Raw genomic sequence first — 18,281 nt, forward strand, 5'->3', positions numbered from 1 at the left:
ATATTTAGAAAACTGCAGATACTCTCTTGAATGTGACATTGAGGAAAATAGGAAGAAACAGAGAGTGGGAAGTCTGGCCAATTCTTCCACTCTCATTCCTGAGTGAGAGGAATCAAATCGTCCCCAGCGTGGTGTAATTGAGAACCAAAATCCTGAACCTAAGCCAAGCCGCTTGACCCAACAGTGATATTACCCAATGGTGGAAGTCAGACTTGCCGTCTCACTCTTACTTGCCCTACTGAGTGTGCCAGCCAGGAGTGAAAGCCCCTGGCATATAGTCGTTCTCCAGTGCATGTTGATTTTCTTCTTTTTCTTTTCCCACCAAAATTTAAATCGTTGAATGACTTCTGCATAGAGGGATCAGCTGCCTGTCTAGTTGGAGGATACTTTCCAAATTAGTTCATTTGGATCTTGACAATGCATGACTCTTTTGTGTCTATTTGAATTTCCAAAAACCTCCCCTTTGAAGAGTGAATGGGGAAATTCCACGCATCAGGAAGTTACATGATATTGAGGCAAGAGTTTGGGCTTTGCAGTTAGACAAATTAGGCTCGGCTTTTAGAGATAATGATCACTCTCTTGATAATTGGAAGCAATCTATATAGACTGGGTAGCACACAGAATAGGCTTACCAAATGGCAGCCATCATTTTTTATCACGTGAAATCTGTAGGGGATTTGGGGGTAGGAAACGTTCCTCTAACATCTCATGTTACACACTATAACTAAATGTTGATTACAGTGACTGGTGAGCTGCTTTGCTCCTTTATCTCAGATTCACTTCTCTTTAGTCGTAAGGGAAACAATTCACTTATTCTTTTCAGAGTCCTTTCACACCGTTAACCTCACAGCCCTCTGAGAAGGCTGATTTGTTAGGATCCTCCCATTTCACAGTTGGGAAAAATGAGCTCCAAAGAGATTTGTTGAGGGCAGAGCTCTTTCTTCTGCACCTTTTATGTGACAAGTCTTTATGAGCACTTTCCATGTAGCAGGCATGCAATATGGACTGGAGATACAACAGTGTAAATACTGGAGGGAGATCAATATCTGTTGGTTGAGAGATATGTTCTTGGACTCCTTAATCAACAGAAATTGATAAGAGGTCAGATGAGAATTTCAAGCAAGGCTTTATTGGGATAGGGAGCTGCAGCATCAGGGAGCGAAAACAAGTAACAGTTTCCCTTGCTCACTTGCTGGGGTGGTGGCGAACTGGTCCCTTAAATGGGGTGAAGGTAGGGGCAGGTCCAGGGGGCTGGACTGGAGGCGTGGCTTGGGTGGTCTGCCCACCCGCTTGGTGGTGCTGTGTGCAGGGGGCATGTGCAGTACCCTGCTTTTGCTCCTACACCTCAGAAGTGGCAGTTGGGTTTTTGGACCTTTTGTATCTTGTTGTTCATAATTTGCCCCAACTGCTTATGCAAGCCTTTATTTTTAGTCCCTTACAGATTCTTTGTATTCTGTTGCTTGAGGAGAGGAGGAGATGATTCTCCAGGTGTAAGCACTGCAGCAAACGGTCCCAGGTCCCAGGTCCCAGTCTGTCTCAATGTCATCTGAAATTTGAGAAGGAAGTTGCACTGAGCAATCAGTAGAGAGTTTCACAATTCCCTGGGAGTCCAGGAGTGGGAGAACTAGGGGTGCACTGCCCAACGTCTCAGCTCAGAATCCAGGTCTAAATAGCATTTTTGCATTTGACCTTTTACCCCCCATCTCCACTAACAAGACTAAGGAGCCTGGGGCCCCTACGATGCTCAGGGTTCAGACGGACACCTGAAATGGTTTCCTTATCAGCCTGGCGATACATCCCAGGCCAGCCTCTCCTATTTCTTCCCTGGCCCTTACTCTGTTGGCCTAGCAGTCTTGCTTGGGACAGGGATGAGCCACTGTCCCGCCAGTATCAAGCTTCCCGGTCTCTGGCCGAGCTTCCTGCTTATGCCATTGAAGCTGGGAGGGGCCGAGGAAATGCTGGTGAGGCCACACCCACTAGGGAAGGTATAAACGGGGGGGCGGCGGGGCCAGCAGAGCCGCCCCTGCCCTCACCATGACCTTCAGTGGCCTCTTCCCCTTCGTGCTTCTTGCCCTGGGAACCCTGGCACCTTGGGCCGTGGAGGGTGCTGGAAATGGTGAGTTGGAGTCACCCTGGTATGATCCTGGCTGCAGGGTCAGAGATGGGGGCTCGTAGTGGTGTGGGGATGGCCCCTTCTCTAGACTGTAATCTCTCAGCTTAGTTTCAGGAGACGTCCCTGGGGGTGTGTTCATGTCCATCTGGGCTCCAAGGTCTCTGTGCAAGCTTCTGAACATCTGGAAATTCTTCTTGTACTCAGCCATCTGTCAGCCCAGGTCCCGCTCCCTTTCTGTCCTTATTCCTCTCTCTTTCTCTCTGCCTCATTTCCTGGTCAGTGGCTCTCCAATCATCAGTTGGACTCTTGCTGGTTCTTTCCGTTAATCTCGCTTTTCCTGTCTTTGGCTCTAGCTCTTCACCTGCTCTGTCGGCTCTATTTATCTCTGTTTATTTCCCTCCATCTCCATCATGCTCAGGCTGACTCTCTGCCTGTGTGTAGCCTTGCTTCTCCCTGGGGAAAGAAACCTTGGCTGGGAAGCCTATGCCTTTCTCCTGACCACGTGTGTGATTTCATCAAGCCCGTCAGTCTTCATGGAGGTCAGACAGGGACTTCACTTTGGACTTTGTGGCTGGCCCCCTGAGTGAGGGTCACTACTGGAAAGCGGTGCTTTGTCCAGGAGCCGTGATGGCTACTCAGCACCCAGCCTCCTCCCAAACTCTTGAACTTCTCTTCCAAAGCTTTGAAAGCTGGAGCCTGCCCTCCTAGAAAACCTGCCGAGTGCCTTAGATATGAGAAACCCAAGTGTAAGAATGACTGGCAGTGTCTAGAGAAGAAGAAATGTTGCCCTGATACTTGCGGAATCAAATGCCTGGATCCTGTCAACACCTTGAACCCAGGTGAGGAGGTGGGAAAGCCACCAGCCACGCAGCACTGGACAACTGGCCACCTGCATTGACTGGGGCCCTAATGTCAGGAGAGAGCCAGAGTCTACCTTCAGGGGGTATTCTGGCCTCAGGAAGGATGTTGTGGTCATGGGGATGGGAGGCTCAGGCTGGGGCAGGGCCTGGGGCAGGGGCTGGGGTCCAGAAGCAGGGGGGTGGTATGGAAGGTACAAGGTTTCTAACCCATGGCTCTACTCTCACCAGTTGAGGAGAAGCCTGGGAAGTGTCCAGTGGTCAACGGCCAATGTCTGATGCTTAACCCCACCAGTCACTGTGAGACAGACGGCCAGTGCATGGGTAAACTAAAGTGCTGCAAGAGCATGTGTGGGAAAGTCTGCATTTCCCCTGTGAAAGGTAAGGAGGGGCTGGGGCAGGCTGACCTCCTTCCCTCCAGCTCTCTGTCTCAACCCTCTGGAGTTCCAGGCACATAAACAGGGGGACTCCTGATCCCGACCCCAAGGAAAGCCTCTGCCTGAATCCCTTGTCTTTCAAGAGCCCTGTTCCCCAGGCCTTGGGGAAGGATTTCCATAGGATGGCTCATGGCTCTGATTCTAAGGGCCCCAGAGCAAGTGACTCTGAGTCTCAGTTTCCTTATCTGTAAAATGGACATAATGAACTTGAAAGTGCATTGTCAAAAGCACTGTGCACTAAGTATGTATTATTAAGGTTATTTCCAAGATGTTGTCTAGGGTCAAAGCCCAAAAGATCAGTGGATTTTGAGGATAATCTTGCTCAATGCTCCGACCTTAGAGTTTTCTAGTAAAATAGAGACTTGAAATCAGCCTCCTGATACCAAGACTCATACAACTGTATCAGCACCTTGCCATTTTCTCTATCTCAAGGGATTTCTTGGGGAGAGAATGTGGAGATGACTTGGCTGGTTCCTATATTGAAGCCCTGATCTCATTTTCTCTCACAGCCTGATTCCTGCCACTTGGAAGTGGCTCTGGATTCCTCCTCTGTGTGGTCTGGGAATTCCCTTCTGCTCCCACGCTTGGATCACTGGGGCACTCCGTGGTGAAGCCTTGGTCCTATCACCAATATCTTCTTTGCAGAAAGGCTTGGCACCCCGTAGGCTGCCAGCAAATGCCTGTTGATTGGTCAATAAATAAACGAGCATATTTCTCTCTGTACATCCTGCTTCTGTGGTTCACTGGGGAATATCCGTTGGGTGGGAGATGATGAGGGAATGTCTGAATAAGAGGCCTCCCTTTTACAGATATGGAGTGGAGGGAAGAGACTTAGGGGCTGGACAGACCAGAATTTACATCATGAGTCTGAAACGCCTTGGCTCTGTGGTTTGGGGCAAATAACTTCATCTCCTACATCTTAATCTCTTGACCCGCAAAGTGATGATAAAAATCAACTTCTCACAGTGTCTGGTGTTTGGAGCATTAGGGTATCCAATGCAAGATGAAGAGCAATGTTACAGGGCCATAGCAGGTTCTCAGAAAATGGCGGATACTTTCCTTCTGTGGTGATCTTGAGCCTCTTTCATTTCTCCTCTCTCCCAAGACACTATTTCTTCTATCTTGAAATAAGTGTTGAACGGAACAACGTGTACCCGATTATCAGTCCCAAGGGAGGACTCCAAACACGTCTGTCCGTCCATTGTATATTGGTATCAGAGTCTCCAAGGAAAGCACAGCATAGTCGAGCACTGGATGAAACAATGCTTCACTTACACAAGACGCTTCCACAGCGGGCTTCGATTGCCCACGGCTAGGGAGTCTCTCCTGGCAGCTGATGCCGGGCCAATGTACGTGTCTCACGACACGGTAGAAGGACCCCATGCCTTCCCCGCCGAGGGCAGATACAGCCATGGGGTTAACCGGATGCCAGAGGGCACACACACTAAACAAAGGGGCATGCGTTGGGCTTGAAACAGGGAAAGATATTTCCACTCATGACAATAAGCCTGGCACAGGTTGTACGGGCTCCTTATGTCTTGGTAAGTAAGTATTCCAGGTCCAGGGCCCATTCTTTTGCACTGGGGGATGCATGCACGAGACTGCCTTTCCCAGCACTAGGAGTATTGTCATGGTAGGTCATGTTGATGACAGGTTCTTGGCCAGAACCACAGGAGAGTGATATTGTTCTTGACTCAGTGGAGTGGAAAGAGTAACAAGAACCGGAATTCCGAGAGCTAGAGCCAAGTAGGGAACATTGCTCGACGTTTTTCTGTGCTCTCTGGATCCTGAAGGAAACAGAGAACTTACTTAGATTAATGATTAAAAAAAAGACAAAATAAAATTGTAATTCATTCCTTTCCTGGAAAATGTCACTGGTCTAAGAAAATATTCCGTACTATTTCAACCAATAATCCAGGAGTAACAACTGGCTGCAGTAAGTTGACCATTTCAGAGGTGAGGGCAAAGGGGAAGAGCCAGTCAATTCATTTTAATTTCATTCATTTCATTTTATTCATTTTAGCCACCCTCCAAGTGGACTCCCGATCATCCTCATCTCTTGGTGTTCACACCCTTGCACGGTCCCCTCCCACCTTTTTGCAGAGTTGGTCTGTGTGATCGATAAAATATTGCAGAGTGACAGATCTTGAAGTCCTTATGAAATTAGATCATTCAAAGAGATTAGCTTCCCTTGGGGGAGATTGTGCTCTCCCCGATCATCTGCTCAAGCAGAACTCAGCTGCCAGGTGGTGAGGACACTCAGCCTTTTGTGGAGTGACCCCAGGAACTAATGCCTCTGGCCATTGGAGCTGAGGCCCTCCAACGATCACGTGAGAGACTTGGAAGTAGATTTTTCAGTCTCAGTCTAAGTCTTGTCCTGGCAAACAGCTTGATTATAACCTGTGAGAGACCCCAGGCCAGAACCACCAGGCCAAGCTGTTCCTGGATTATTTTTTTCTGTTACCAAATACTTCATTGTTACCATCGTTTATCTACAATCTTAAATAAGGTGGGAGATGACAATGCTCCTTAATGTTAATGTTGGTGGCGGAATAACACTTCATCAATTACACATCAAGTTTTACACACTAAAAACCACCCAGTTTGGGGGAACTTCCCTGGCGGTCCAGTGGTTAAGACTCCGTGCTCCCACTTCAGGGGGCACGGGTTCGACCCCTGGTCGGGGAATTAAGATCCTGCATGCCAAAAAATAGAAAAAATAAAAACCACTCAGTTTTATTAATTAACATATAGTAAGTTCACACAGAGTCTAAATGAAGCCTTCCCAAATCCACTCTATAATCCTCAGTCAAAATACAAGTTACAAGCATTCAGACTTTTTTGTTCTTCTGATATAATGATCTGAGAAATGTGATTTCTATGGTTTACAAAATGGAAGGTAATTATTTATGGTTTACAAAATGCACGGATGTACATTAATTATATGACCTTTCAGGGAAGGGTTACACACAGTTTTCTTGGGTATTTATGAAGATTTCTATATTTCAACCATGTCAACATACATTCATGACTTCTATCTATTTCTATTATGAAGACACATCAGAATCTCAATGAATGGTAACCCTCAGACTGTGAGATGATGTTTATGGTTTTAATATGCTAAGTTTTGGTACAATTTGTTACGTAGCCATAAATAACAAATTTGCTGAGGTTAGTAAAAATTTGATACTACAGCCAAATATTCTGGCCTGTAGAAGAAAAAATAATTATGTACCAATTTTGTCTTCTCTGAGCAAAGTTGGGAACATCGTAAATAGAATGTTAAACATTAGAATTCATGAGGGTTTAAAAAGCTCTCCTAAAAGTGAAATGTGAATTCTTTATTAAAATTAAGAATGGAAATGAAAGGATAGAAATTAATCCATAAGAAAAGAAAAGGAAACAAACCTATCTGAAACTTTGTAGCAAAACCTACATTAAGTTGAATTTTCAGAGGTATTGTCATTAAAGTCATAAAGAGAATTAAAGTCACCACTATTTTTCAGCAGTGTATGAGATATACAAAACTATGCAATGAGATAAAGGAATAAAATATGTAAGAATGAAAAGAAAGATTATTGTCATTATTTGCAGACAATATCATTTCCTACATAACAATTTAAGACATTCAATACAGTGAATGAAATGTTTCAGCAGAGTTGCTGGGTATAAGGTCTATACAAAATTCTATAGCTTTTCTCACATTACTCATAATCAGTCAGAAATAATAAAGGTAGACATAAATAATCAAAGAAACAAACCCTACAATATACCTGGGAACAAACCTAAAAATTATGCCAGAGGGACTTCCCTGGTGGTCTAGTGGGTAAGACTCTGCGCTACCAATGCAGAGAGCCCGGGTTCGATCCCTGGTTGAGGAACTAGATCCCACATGCATACCGCAACTAAGAGGCCCATATGCCATAACTAAAAGATCCCGTGTGCTGAAACTAAGACCTGGTGCAGCATAAATAAATAAATATTTAAAAATTTTTTTTAATTAAAAAAAATAAAAATTATGCCAGAACTTTGTGGATTAAAAAAAAAGAATTTTATTGAAGGTCTGAAAGAAGAACTGAATAAATGGAGAATTAATGTTTATGTTTGGAAAGGCTCAATAAGGTAAAAGATTGCAACTCTTTAAAAAAATCATTTATAAATTCAATATAACTGCAATAAAATCCCAACATTATTTTCTAAAACAACTTGGCAAAGTGATCCTACAGTTCATATATTAGTATAAAGGTTGCAGAAGAATCAAGGACATTTTTTTAAAGTACAAGAATGGAGGCTAGCCAGACCACATATCAAAATATTATTAATTATATTATTTTTACATTATAATAATAAATGTAGTATGATGTTGGTACAGGAATAAACAAACAGTCTAATGGAATAGAATAGAATGTCTAAAAGGAAATCTGTGTATTTGTGGAAATTTGTTATATAAAAAGGAGGAATTTTTACAACTGGGTAGGGCAAAGCTCAAACTAGTAATGAAAGCAATTGGTTTTTTTTAAAGTTCACACTGGCAACTTTTATTGAGTTTAATAGTAATTTTTAACACAGAATATTAGGGTTCTACCCTAAGAGAAACAGAACAGGTAGGGGCAGTAAGATATATATATATATATATCACACATGTATTCGTAGCAATGTATATATGTGTGTATCTATTTATTGATGTTTATCCTGAGGAATTAGCTCACACAGTTATTGAGGCTGAGAAACCCCATAATCTGCCGTATGTAAACTGAAGACCCAAGAAAGTCAGTGGTATAATGCAGTTCAAGTCCGAAGACCTAAGAACCTAAGAGCTGGGACGTCCCTGGTGGTCCAGTGGTAAAGACTCCGCACTTCCACTGCAGGGGGCCCGGGTATGATCCCTGGTTGGGGAACTAAGATCCTACACGCCTCATGGCACAGCCAGAAAAAAACCCCTAAGAGCTGATGGTGTAAATTGTAGTCCAAGGGCAGGAGATAACGAGGTGAGATGTCCCAGCTCATGCAGAGAGGCAGGAGAAAAGGTGCAAATTCCTCCTCCCTTCACCTTTTGTTCTACTGGGCCCTCAACAGATTGGATGGGGCCCACCACATTGGGGAGAGAACTTCACTTTACTGAGTCCACAGATTCAAATGCTAATCTCATCTGGACACATCCTCACAGGCAACCTAGAAATAATGTTTAACTTGAGCATTTCATGGCCAGTCCAGTTGACACATACAATAAACCATTACAAGTCAACTCGGCACCTATATGGATCTCTTTAAACCATACTTAATCTTCAAGTAAAGACAATGACAGGGTCATAATTCTGCCAGACAGGGTATAATTATCCTGTATACGAACCAAAACACATTAATTCCTTCCCCAGAAGAGGAAGTAAAGCTCTTTACTCTCTTCCTTCATATCCAGTGACAAATTCTATGATGTAAAATTAATGATACATAAATACTATGATATAAAGTCAAACATCTTATGTTACATGGTAAGGTAATGAGAGGAAAGAAAATAAACATACACAAGTATTCATAGCAAAATAAGGAGGAAATATCATGACTATTACAGTCCTCATTTCTGTAACTGGTCACATGGTTGTAGTTGGTATTTATAACTACCTTTTTCCACTGCCCATTCTATATTCCTTTGTCTTCAGCAAACACTTCAGCTGGTCATGGTTCTTTACCCGATGGGGTGGCCCAAACTTTCATTCCTGAAGGGTCTGGGCCATTAGTGGCCTTGCCTGGATTGGGTCATTGTTTTCTGATGACTTAATGATGCAAGAGGGAAGTGATATGGGGACATATGTATAAGTATAACTGATTCACTTTGTTATAAAGCAGAAACTAACACACCATTGTAAAGCAATTATACTCCAATAAAGATGTTAAAAAAAACACAACCCGATGCAGCCTAAATAAATAAATAAATTTATTATTTTTTAAATTTATTTTTTTAACATCTTTATTTGAGTATAACTGTTTTACAATAGTGTGTTAGTTTCTCCTTTCCAACAAAGTGAATCAGTTATACATATACATATGTTCCCATATCTCAAATAAATTTATTTTTTAAAAAAGTACATGCACATACATGTTCTTATCGGCACTATTTATAGTAGCCAGCGCAAATGTCCATCGGTGGGTGAATAGACAAAATGTTGTGTATCCCTATGATGGAATATTGTTCAGCCATAAAAAGGAGTAAAATATTGATACATGCTCTGACATGGATAAAGAAGCCAGACACAAAAGGTCATGTATGGTATGTCTGCATTTATATGAACTATCCAGAATAGCTAAATCCAGAGATGGAACACAGACTGGAGGCGGCCAGGGGCTGGGGGTGGGGGAATTACTGCTTAATGGTAAGGGGGTTTCCTTTGGAGTGATGGAAATGTTTGGGAACTAGATAGAGGTGCAGTTACATTACACTGTGAATGTAGTAAATGGTACTGAATTGTTCACTTTAAATGATTGGCTGAAAAAAATAAATAAATAAGGCTGTTTCTTGTCACCTCCCCACCCCCGAAAATTAAAATTCTGTTTAACAAAAAATACCGTTAGGAAAAGGAAAAGGTGAACCACAAGTTCACCGGATACTCCCCACTTTTCTGACCCTGGGGAAGCTGGGGCAGATGAAGGAGATTGCTGCTGCCAAAGGGGAAGTGAATGCTTCCAGTTACCAAAGATATCTAGACTGGACAGTTTAGGAAGACTCCAAGCCCCCATTTCATGGGAACAGCCCTTACTTCAGGGACAGAATGTCCAGACTGTCCTATCCTGTCCTTTTCTGTCCCACCCCACCTTAGCACTGCCCTAGCATTCTCAGAGCCTAACTTTTCTTAGGTTCTGGACAGATGCCAACAGATCAAATTTTTCCCATGAAATGTGGGTCCATGGCTTTGGAGATCCGACTCCTATTACCTAGTGTATTTCTGAGAAATTGCAACAAATTCATGTGCATATGTGGGTTTTCACTTATGCCTGCATGTGTGTTTCTATGTGCCTGTTGTGTTTTTGAGGCACACCTGCTTGCTACTCAAGGCATGGTCCGCAGACCAACAGCGTTGGCGTACCAGAGAGCTGGAGAAATACAGCATCTCTGGCCCCATCTAAGACCTACTGAATCAGAATATGCATTTTATGATTCTCGTGCACAGTCAAGTTTGACAGATCTGGCATACCTGTTTGTAGCTGCCCAGGAGAGCTTATACTTTATTTAGGAGAGAGGGTCAGTACTCATAGGATGGGTGCATCGGATTGCAGATCTGTATGTTTACAAGCACACGACGTGTGTCTTTACATGTGTGATGAGGGGAGTATTTCCCGAGGGCTGACTATATTCCATGCACCCTATAAATTCTTAACACAATCATTTGTATCCTCTGTCTCATTTGATTTTGTTGAAGGCCTTGGGAGAAGCAGAGAGTAAGGATGATTTTTGCTGAAAGCCTTAAAAGTATCCAAATGCTTTGACTTGATACATTCCACCTCTAGGCATCTGACCCAGCAGAGAAATCTGAACTAAAGAAAAACTGATTCATGCACAAGGATTTACATATACACATAATCTGTAAAAGAAATCAAGAACTGGAAATGACTGGTTTGTCCAGTGGAGTTACAGAAATGATGACAAAGCCTTGAAGACAGACAACAATGTCGTCATTAGCTGAGTTCAGCTAAACAATTGTTTCCTGAGTGGCCTTTCCCAGCCAAGAGCAAGTTGTACCTGAGGTTGATAGAGCTGACGCCCCCGCTCTCATGAAGGTCAAGATATTGATGCAGTTTGTACGACATCGGGAAATTGTGTTATAACGTAAACTAGAAAAGAGGGTATGAAATTACACATACAGTGTAATCACAGTCAAGGAAAAAACGCACTTGAATCAGAAAGAACAAGCCACACCTTCCCTCTAGACAAAGCGTGGGGAGGAGGCAAGAGGCCCGCCTGAGACTTCGGGCGAGCCTGGACACGTGGTCCTGTGAAAGCCTTGGCTTGTCTTCTGTATAAAGTGTTTCTTACTCCCCATAGATTGCAAGAGCCACAGTTCAAAAGGAACAAAAGGGCTGCTTTGTGAAATAACGTCAATACTTGGCTGGGAGGATGGCTTTGCAAATTACCGGCAGTTTTGGAAAATGTTTCTCTTTGTGTAGATTTAGACTGTGCCAGATCTGAGAATTGTTTATCCCTCAGTCTGTCTCTCACCTCATCCACCCAATATTTACCTGACCTGCGGACAAATGAAGAAAATGATCTGCAATTCACAGCAGGTGTACTAACCATGTTGTGTCAATGGATTATTTTGGGAAACATGGAATGCCAAAGACCTCACCAGACCATCCTGCTGTATTCTTCCCTTACCTCCAGCAAGGGTTATTCCAGACTAAGGACCCCAGGCTCAGGGAAATACAGTGCAGCCCATGTATCACCTTGCAGCAGGGGGAGGAGGCCAAACCCTGAAAGGAGATAAATTCCTAGGTTACACACATGCTGAAGAAGCGGTGATAGGGTTTTTTTTTCTACTTCTCCAATCTTTTGACAATGATCACTTTTAAAAAATGAAACTCTTATCAATGAGTTTTAAAATATTTAAGGAGTCCAGAAATTCCTTGTTTCTCCAATTCTTTTTTTTAAAGACTTAACGTTTTTAGACCAGTTTCAGGTTCACAGCAAAATTAACAAGGTAGAGAGACTTCCCATACACCCCCCGCCACCACACAGGCATAGTCTCCCCTATTACCAACATCCCTCACTAGAGTGGGGCACCTGTTACAGTCAATGAATCTACACTGACACATCATAATCACCCAGAGTCCATCATTTACAGTAGGGTTCCCTCCTGGTGTTGTACATTCTATGGGTTTGGACAAACGTATACTGACATATATCCATCATTATAATATTATACAGAGTATTCACTGCCCTAAAAATCCTCTGTGCTCTGCCTATTCATCTCCCCCTTCCCAGTCTCTGGCAACCACTGATCTTTTTACTGTCTCCGTGGTTTTGCCTTTTCCAGAACGTCACATAGCTGGAATCACACAGCATTTAGCCTTTTCAGATTGGCTTCTTTCACTTAGTAATTCATATGTGTTTAAGTTTCCTCCATGTCTTTCCATGGCTTGATAGCTTATTTCTTTTTAGAGCCAAATAATATTCCATTGTCTGGATGCACCACAATTTATCCATTCGCTTACTGAAGACCATTTTGGTTGCATGCAAGTTTTGGCAATTATGAATAAAGCTGTTATACACATCTGTGTGCAGTTTTTTTGTGTAGACATGTTTCCCACTCCTTTGGGTAAATGCCAAGGAGCATGATTGCTGGATTGTGTGGTAAGTGTATGTTTAGTTTTGTAAGAAACTACCAAATTGTCTTCCAAAGTGGCTGTACAATTTTGCATTCCCACCAGTGATGTATGGAAGTTCCTGTTGCTCCACAACCTCGTCAGCATTTGGTGTTGTCAGTGTTCCAGATTTTGGTCATTCTAATAGGTGTGTAGTGGTATCTCATTGTTTTTCCTATTTGCATTTCCCTGATGACATGCGAGGTGGAGCATCTTTTTGTTTGTTTGTTTTTTTTTTTTTTTTTTTTTTGCGGTACATGGGCCTCTCACTGCCACGGCCTCTCACTGCCGCGGCCTCTCCCGTCGCGGAGCACAGGCTCCGGACGCGCAGGCCCAGCGGCCATGGCTCACGGGCCCAGCCGCTCCACGGCATGTGGGATCTTCCCGGACCGGGGCACGAACCCATGTCCCCTGCATTGGCAGGCGGATTCTCAACCACTGCGCCACCAGGGAAGCCCCGGAGCATCTTTTTATATGCTTATTTGCCATCTGTCTTCTTTGGTGAGGTGTCTGTTAAGGTCTTTGGCCTATTTTTATTTTTTAAAATTAAATTTATGTATTTATTTTTGGCTGCTTTGGGTCTTTGTTGCTGCGTGCAGGCTTTCTCTAGCTACGGTAAGCAGGGGCTACTCTTCCTTGCAGTACACAGGCTTCTCACTGTGGTGGCTTCTCTTGTTGCGGAGCACAGGCTCTAGGCACGCTGTATTCAGTAGTTGTGGTGTGTGGGCTCAGTAGTCGTGGCTCACAGGCTCTAGAGCACAGGCTCAGTAGTTGTGGTGCACGGGCTTAGTTGCCCTGAGGCATGTGAGATCGTCCCAGACCAGGGCTCGAACCCATGTCCCCTGCATCGGCAGGTGGATTCTTAACTACTGCGCCACCAGGGAAGTCCGGCACATTTTTAAAGTGAGTTGCTTGTTTATTTTCTTATTGTCGAGTTTTAAGAGTCCTTTGTTTATTTTGGATAACAGTCCTTTATCATGTGTGTTTTTTTGCAAACATTTGTTCCCAGTCTCTGGCTTGTCTTCTCATTCTCTTAACATTGTCTTTTGCAGAGCAGTTTTTCATATTAATATTTTTTTTTGGCAATGATTATCTTGTGTAATCTTCCTTAGGACACATTTCCTGAGAAACGGTCTTAGGGGCAGATGTTTATGTGTAGGAGGTTTTCTGGGGAGTATTCTGAGAAGCAACACCTGTGAGAAGTAAGAGAAACACAGCTGGGGAGAAGAACCAAGTGGAATTGGGATTCATTGCAACAAAGGCTCAAGCCAATCCTCTGAGGAGCTCTGGAGCTGGGAGGGTCCTTCAGAGGTGCCCCTAATCAAACTATGGAGCTGAGCCTTTGTACCCCAACATCAGCCAGTCTGTGGATACAGGTTGCCCCTGGGAATGGGGTGTAACCTTGGTTGAAACAGCTCACTATGGCCCAGGGAAATTCCCAGGGAGGGACTCAGCTCTCAGTGTCAGCAGCCAGCAACTCCCCAGCAACTGATGGCGTGAGTGCCTTCATCCTGAAGGGATCTGACGGCCCACTACAGTATCCACTATGTAATCTGAAAAAAAGTAAACTCAAAATAAAGAAAAAGAATATGGGGCTTGGAGATAAAGATATTGAGATCTACCAGTGACTTACTCTATGATCTTGGGCCCATCTTTTCTTTGGGCCTAAGTTTTCCCATCTGTACACTGAGACGGTGTTATTAGACTCATTGGGACCCTCATAAGTCACAATCACCAGGTAAGGAGGTGCCCTGGAAGCTGACCACAACAGCTGGAGAAGATGAGGCTGAAAGATAAAGAGAGGAACCTGTAGACACAGGGAGTTCATCAAACGCAAGGAAGTGGCCCATCCCACTGGGGCTTTCCCTCAAAGGTGCTTCTGTGAATCTTTGATTTAATGATTCTATGAATCATTAAAGCAGCAGAACAAAGTGGACTCTTAAAGGTCAACTGGATCATCCCTCTGTTATACAAAGGAGTCAAGGAACATGGCCAATGTCACAGAATGAGTCAGCGGCAAAATTGGGAATCAACCTCTGTTCCTGAAACCTGGTCAAGTGGTTTCTCAACACCCACATCGCCTGTTCTTTGAGAGACTGAGTCAAGGCTTGTTTTGGTTCGAAGTAAGAGATACTCCCTCAAGCTAACTTCCCTGAAAGAAGAGCTATTTGAAGAGTCAGGATGAAAGAAAATCCCCCCATCCCCCAATCTTCTTAAAAAGGGAGAAACCAAGGGACTAGGAAGAAGCGATTTGAGCACAGAACTTCGTCAGTCGGTGAAGGATGGGTTCAAAACTCACCAAGAGGATTGGAAGGGCAGACGCTCTTTTAAAACAATAAGGCAGAATTAATGGACCACATGCAATAAGATTGGATTTCTCCATATAGACATTGGGAGGGTCTCAGAGAAAAATTAACTTTGTCGTCCAAATATTTGATTTGATTTTTTTTTTTTTTTTGCGGGCCTCTCACTGTTGTGGCCTCTCCCATTGCGGAGCACAGGCTCCGGATGCGCAGGCTCAGTGGCCACGGCTCACGGGCCCAGCCGCTCAGCGGCATGTGGGATCTTCCCGGATCGGGGCACGAACCTGTGTCCCCTGCATCGGCAAGCGGATTCTCAACCACTGCACCACCAGGGAAGCCCAAAATATTTGATTTTAGATAAGCTAGTTGACAGCAAGTTCTAGCCAGAGTGGAAGACTGCTGGGAGACCTAACTATTCACAAGAGCTTTTCGATTCTTCTCATTCTCAGCACCAAGTCTCAGTTCCTTCCCTGTGCCAGGGATGGCTGAGTCCAGGGTTCCTCCCTTTCAGTTTCTACAGAGACCAAAGCCTCTAACTTCTTTAGGAGTTGCCCAAGATATTGGCATAGAACTGGGAGTCTAATTGTTCTTTGTACAGATATATAAAACAGCCACACCCGCCTTGAAACAATCTCCCTCTCTTTCCCACTCTTAATTTCAGAGCCTTTTAAACATTCTACAGGGCTTCCCATAAATATCTCCTGCTGCAAACCATTAGCTTTCACCTTTCTCCAATTTAAGAATTTGATTTCCAGTTCTATATTGTAGCCAGTGGGTACAAATGATTTCTAGTTTCATCCAAGATGGTTTTTGAGTTTTCGTTTTTTGCTCTCCATGTTGTTGGGTGTGGCTTTTGGAAGAAAAAAAAGAGAAAGTTTTTTTGTTTGGTTTTTTTTGTTTGGTTTTTTGCCTTACGTGGGCCTCTCACTGTTGTGGCCTCTCCCGTAGCAGAGCACAGGCTCCGGACGCGCAGCCTCACCGGCCATGGCTCACGGGCCCAGCCGCTCCACGGCATGTGGGATCTTCCCGGACCGGGGCACGAACCCGTGTCCCCTGCATCGGCAGGCGGACTCTCAACCACTGCGCCACCAGGAAAGCCCCTGTTTTGGTTTTTTTGAGAAAGATTTGTTTTATCCTAGAAGTACCTAGAGTGGAGACATTATATATTCATTTTGTTTTCAAGTATTAAATCCTTTTTTTATTAATTAATTTTTTATTAGAGAATAGTTGATTTACAGTGTTGTGTTAGTTTCAGGTGTACAGCAAGGTGAATCAGTTATACATATACACATATCCACTCTTTTTTACATTCTATTCCCATATAGGTCTTTTCAGAGTAGAATAGAGTTCCCTGTGCTATACAGTAGGTTCTTATTAGTTATCTATTTTATATACAGTAGTGTGTATATGTCAGTCCCAACCTCCCAACTTAACCCTCCCCCACCCTTTCCCCCTTAGTAACCGTAATTTTGTTTCTTACTTCTGTGACTCAATTTCTGTTTTGTAAATAAGTTTGTTTGTACCCTTTTCTTAGATTCCACATATAAGCGATATCATATGATATTTGTCTTTGTCTGACTTACTTCACTCAGTATGACAATCTCTAGGTCCATCCATGTTGCTGCAAATGGCATTATTTCATTCAAGTATTAAATCTTGAAGATAAATCATCACTTTCCATAGTCAGCACTACCAGTCCCATTATTATTTTTATTTTTATTATTCTTTTTGCAGTAGGCAGGCCTCTCACTGTTGTGGCCTCTCCCGTTGCGGAGCACAGGCTCCGGACGTGCAGCCTCAGCGGCCATGGCTCACGGGCCCAGCCGCTCCGAGGCATGTGAGATCCTTCCGGACTGGGGCACGAACCCGCGTCCCCTGCATCGTCAGGCGGACTCTCAACCGCTGCGCCACCGGGGAAGCCCTACCAGTCCCATTTTTAATTTCTCTTCCATGAAGGAAGGCATCATCCTGCATTTGGTGTGTATTCTTTGCTATATACCCATAACCAGCTTGATATTTTATGTGTAATTTAAAAATATATATGAATACTTCATACTACACAGTTATATCACCAGTCTGATTTTCCCAATAAGTTTTCTGTGATATGTCTCCATGTTGATTCATATAAATTTATTTTTATTTTTCTATAGCATAGCAAGCATACAAAGTATGAAAATTTAACCATTTCACAAGTGAGAGCCATCTTGACTGGTCTCGATTTCTGACTCTTTGGAACAATCTTATACTAAACATTCTAATACATGTATTAGGTTCCTATTGGCAGGTATTTTGTCTTTCCTATGTCTCTGGAAGGAAAATTGTTAAATGATAGCTTATGTGAATTTTCAGTTTCATTAGGTATAACCAAATCACTCTTCTAAGTGGTTGTACCAATTTACACTTCCATCAGCAAACTATTAAGAGTCTCTGAGTGTTTATATTGTAGACTTTTAATTCTTGCCATTCTGACCAATGAAAAATGGTGTTTGGTTGTTTTAATTGGCTTTTTCCTTGTAACTAGTGAGGATGAAACTCTATATGTCTATATACCATCTGTTATAATAATAATCTCTTATTTGATTGTCCATTCTATTCATAGTTCATTTATTCTAAGAGGTAGGTTGTTTTTCTTACTTATTTGCAAAAATTCTTCACATATTTTTCATTCTATTTATTTGTCTGTGATAATCATTCCAAATAAGTACTTCTAAGCTATCATTTATCTTTCAACTCTTGTGTTTGTCAGTTTTGATACTGATGTCATCAAATTTAACCAGTCATTTTCTTTTTTTTTGTTTTTTTGGTTTTTTTGTGGTACGCGGGCCTCTCACTGTTGTGGCCTCTCCCGTTGCGGAGCACAGGCTCCGGACGCGCAAGCTCAGTGGCCACAGCTCACGGGCCCAGCCGCTCCGCGGCATGTGGGATCCTCCCGGACCAGGGCACGAACCCGTGTCCCCTGCATCGGCAGGCAGACTCTCAACCACTGTGCCACCAGGGAAGCCCTAACCAGTCATTTTCTTAACTCCTTGTGCCTTGCTTACCCTGAGGTAAGTCTAGCATTTATTGAAACCCTAGTATGTGACAATCACTGAGCTATTCCTTTCACATGTTATCACCTCTAATCCTCATAACTTTATGAAATTGCCGTTGTTGTTATCGTTTCCATGTTATAGATGACAAAACTAAGGCTCAGTGGGACAAAGTCATTGCCCAAAATTCA

General features: G+C 43.3%; 1 protein-coding gene and 1 non-coding gene across 2 annotated transcripts; both read left to right on the top strand.

Annotated features, from left to right (window-relative positions):
* Positions 1-2,019: 2,019 nt before the first annotated feature.
* SLPI (secretory leukocyte peptidase inhibitor) lies at positions 2,020-6,964 on the top strand. The gene is made up of 4 exons (XM_059037889.2): positions 2,020-2,116; positions 2,794-2,952; positions 3,202-3,351; positions 3,917-6,964. Exons 1-4 carry the CDS (start codon positions 2,035-2,037, stop codon positions 3,919-3,921), a joined length of 396 nt encoding a protein of 131 aa, XP_058893872.1. The 5' UTR covers positions 2,020-2,034; the 3' UTR covers positions 3,922-6,964.
* A 251-nt stretch (positions 6,965-7,215) lies between these two features.
* Positions 7,216-7,288, top strand: TRNAG-ACC (transfer RNA glycine (anticodon ACC)). Its single transcript has one exon. It is a non-coding gene; the product is annotated as a tRNA-Gly (tRNA).
* Positions 7,289-18,281: the final 10,993 nt, after the last annotated feature.

This window comes from Kogia breviceps, chromosome 14 (genome assembly GCF_026419965.1).
Source record: "Kogia breviceps isolate mKogBre1 chromosome 14, mKogBre1 haplotype 1, whole genome shotgun sequence".
Classification (NCBI taxonomy): domain Eukaryota; kingdom Metazoa; phylum Chordata; class Mammalia; order Artiodactyla; family Physeteridae; genus Kogia; species Kogia breviceps.